At 35.5% G+C, this 2,500-nt stretch overlaps 1 protein-coding gene across 4 annotated transcripts in view; it reads left to right on the top strand.

Moving 5' to 3' along the window:
- arhgap40 (Rho GTPase activating protein 40) overlaps positions 1–2,500 on the top strand; it is a gene marked incomplete at its 5' end in the record, with an annotated part of 29,496 nt that overhangs the window by 2,500 nt on the left and 24,496 nt on the right. Inside the window, one exon of one of the 4 annotated variants that reach the window (XM_079883500.1) lies at positions 238–798. The exons of 2 other annotated variants lie outside the window; for them this stretch is intronic. In XM_079883500.1, coding sequence (XP_079739626.1) covers positions 584–798 — 215 coding nt within the window. Of the gene's footprint in view, positions 1–237; positions 799–2,500 lie in introns of those variants that run through there. One more of the 4 variants, XM_079883501.1, reaches the window with a different exon arrangement.

The following is a 2,500-nucleotide window of genomic DNA, read 5'->3' as shown; positions in this document are numbered from 1 at the left end:
AAACAGAATCTTTTGTAACATTATAAATGTCTTTACTGTCACTTTTACTGTCACATATTAATTTCTTCTTAAAAAAGCACACTGACCCCAAACGTTTGAACATTCTAATGTGCTGATTATGTTACATAATTGTATTCTAGTTTATTGTTTGGCCATATTTAAGTCTTTTCCCCAGTGGGAAACGCAGGATTGTTGGCCTTTGGACTGTTACGTATCAAACAGAGCAGAACACGTCTCAGAGTCGAACCGTTAGTTGACGTAGATGTTTGTCACAAGTCTATTAATCCTGCAAACTATTCCTCCTAAACTAAGACCTCAGTTTTCCGGGTGATTGTGCAAAAGCAAGCGATCAGATTATGATCCGGAGCTGCGAGCGACTGTTTCAGATCATCAGGAGAGGAGCAGCCGCGGTCTCTCTGTTCAGACTCTGAAACTGGTTTTAGGCTAGCTTGATTTCCAGACTGCTAGTTTTGATAGACTAGATCAGGCGGTTTAGTGGTTTAGTCTTCTTGAGGTTGAGTTTGTGAGTGTGTGTTGCCGTGTTTCCCGTGATCCGCATGTTTCCGGCTCTTCCTGTATCAGGATGCTGGGATGTGGAAACGTTCCTGTGCGAAGCGTTCTGGCTCTGGTGTGTTTACATGAGGAGATTGCAGGCGCTCGACGCGAGCTTTATCCGCCGAAGAACCAGATGCCGTGGGGGAAAACCACCGGCCGACTCCTGCGCTCGGGGAAAACACACACCCCCGCGGGGAAAACACACACTCCTGCGGGGAAAACACACACTCCGACGGGACGCAGGTAGGACCCGACCCCAAACTTTAACATCCGTGGAGTCTTTCCATTCCACAACAGCTTCTTTATAGAGGAAAACAGTTCTTTAGGTTATTAAATATTCTTGATACTGAGAAAATAGAGATTCCAAGATTCGACTGAAAAGTTTGTAAAGAGCCTGTAATGGTTCTTCTATTGCATTGCTGTGAAAATGTGTCATTGGATGTCTACTAGTTCTCCTGAATATCACACTGTTCTTAAAGTGGTCGAGTTACTAACATCTGCACATGAACCGAAGCTGCTCTTGTTTGAATACTTTATAAAGCTTGGAAAAGTTTTTAGAACGCTTTTAGAATGTTCTGGCAATGTTCTCTCAAAGTTAGTCCAGGGATTTTTTAAAAATGCAACTGTTACGTTTAAAAATGCAACTGTTTACGTTAAAATTTTTTACTGTTACGTTTAAAAATGTTACTGTTACGTTTATAAATGTTACTGTTACGTTTAAAAATGCAACTGTTACGTTTAAAAATGCAACTGTTACGTAAAAATTTTTTACTGTTGCGTTTAAAAATGTTACTGTTACATAAAAAATTCAACTGTTACGTTTAAAAATGTTACTGTTACGTTAAAAAATGTTACTGTTACGTTTAGAAATGCAACTGTCATGTTTAAAAATGCAACTGTTACATTTAAAAATGCAACTGTTACGTTCAAAAATGCAACTGTTACGGTAAAAAAAATTACTGTTACTGTTACATTTAAAAATGCAACTGTTACGTTTAAAAATGCAACTGTTACGTTAATTTTTTACTGTTACGTTTAAAAATGTTACTGTTACGTTTATAAATGTTACTGTTATGTTAAAAAATGCAACTGTTACGTTTAAAAATGCAACTGTTACGTAAAATTGTTTTACTGTTGCGTTTAAAAATGTTACTGTTACATTAAAAAATTCAACTGTTACGTTTAAAAATGTTACTGTTACGTTAAAAAATGCAACTGTTACGTAAACATTTTTTACTGTTGCGTTTAAAAATGTTACTGTTACGTTTAAAAAAATTATATTTTAGAATGTTCAGAGAACATTCAAAAGTAACATTCTCAGTATATTTGTAGAATGATACAATGGAATGTTCCCTTTATGGTCACTTATTTATCAATAAAAAATGTTTTTAAACATTTAATATATGACACGTTTGAATGTTCAGAGAAATAACATTTTCATGGTTCATACAAAGTGCTTGAATTTGACGTTTTGAAATGTAAGTCCTGGAAAACGGCCATATTTATGAAAAGGTACTTGAAAAACGCACTTTATTTGTACTATTTTGTTTTATTAGTTTATTTTTATTTATCTATTTACCTTTTTAGAATTTGAAAAATAACAAAGATATTGTCTGATAAGTGACATCTCTGATTGAAAACCAAAAAAAAGTAGTGTTAGAAAAGTCCTGGATTTTCATTTTACAGTGTCTGTACAAACCCTGTAATACAGTAATATCTAAATGTTCTTAGTAGGAATATGGATTCAACAGAGCATTTTCTTGCATAAGGAGTAAACCTGGTTGGCAGTTCAGTTCACATTACTTAACTATCGAACTCTGCAAACCATAAGAAGCTTTCCGACTGAAATCTGGATTAAAAGTGTAACCAAGATCCCGTCAGTGTGTGTGTGTGTGTGTGTGTGTGTGTGTGTGTGTGTGTGAGGAATGGACAGAGACAGTGTGTG

This window comes from Squalius cephalus (assembly GCF_949319135.1).
Source record: "Squalius cephalus genome assembly, chromosome: 10".
Classification (NCBI taxonomy): Eukaryota; Metazoa; Chordata; class Actinopteri; order Cypriniformes; family Leuciscidae; genus Squalius; species Squalius cephalus.
Note: the sequence above shows the minus strand (reverse complement) of the source record. Positions and strands in the feature narration are given on the sequence as shown.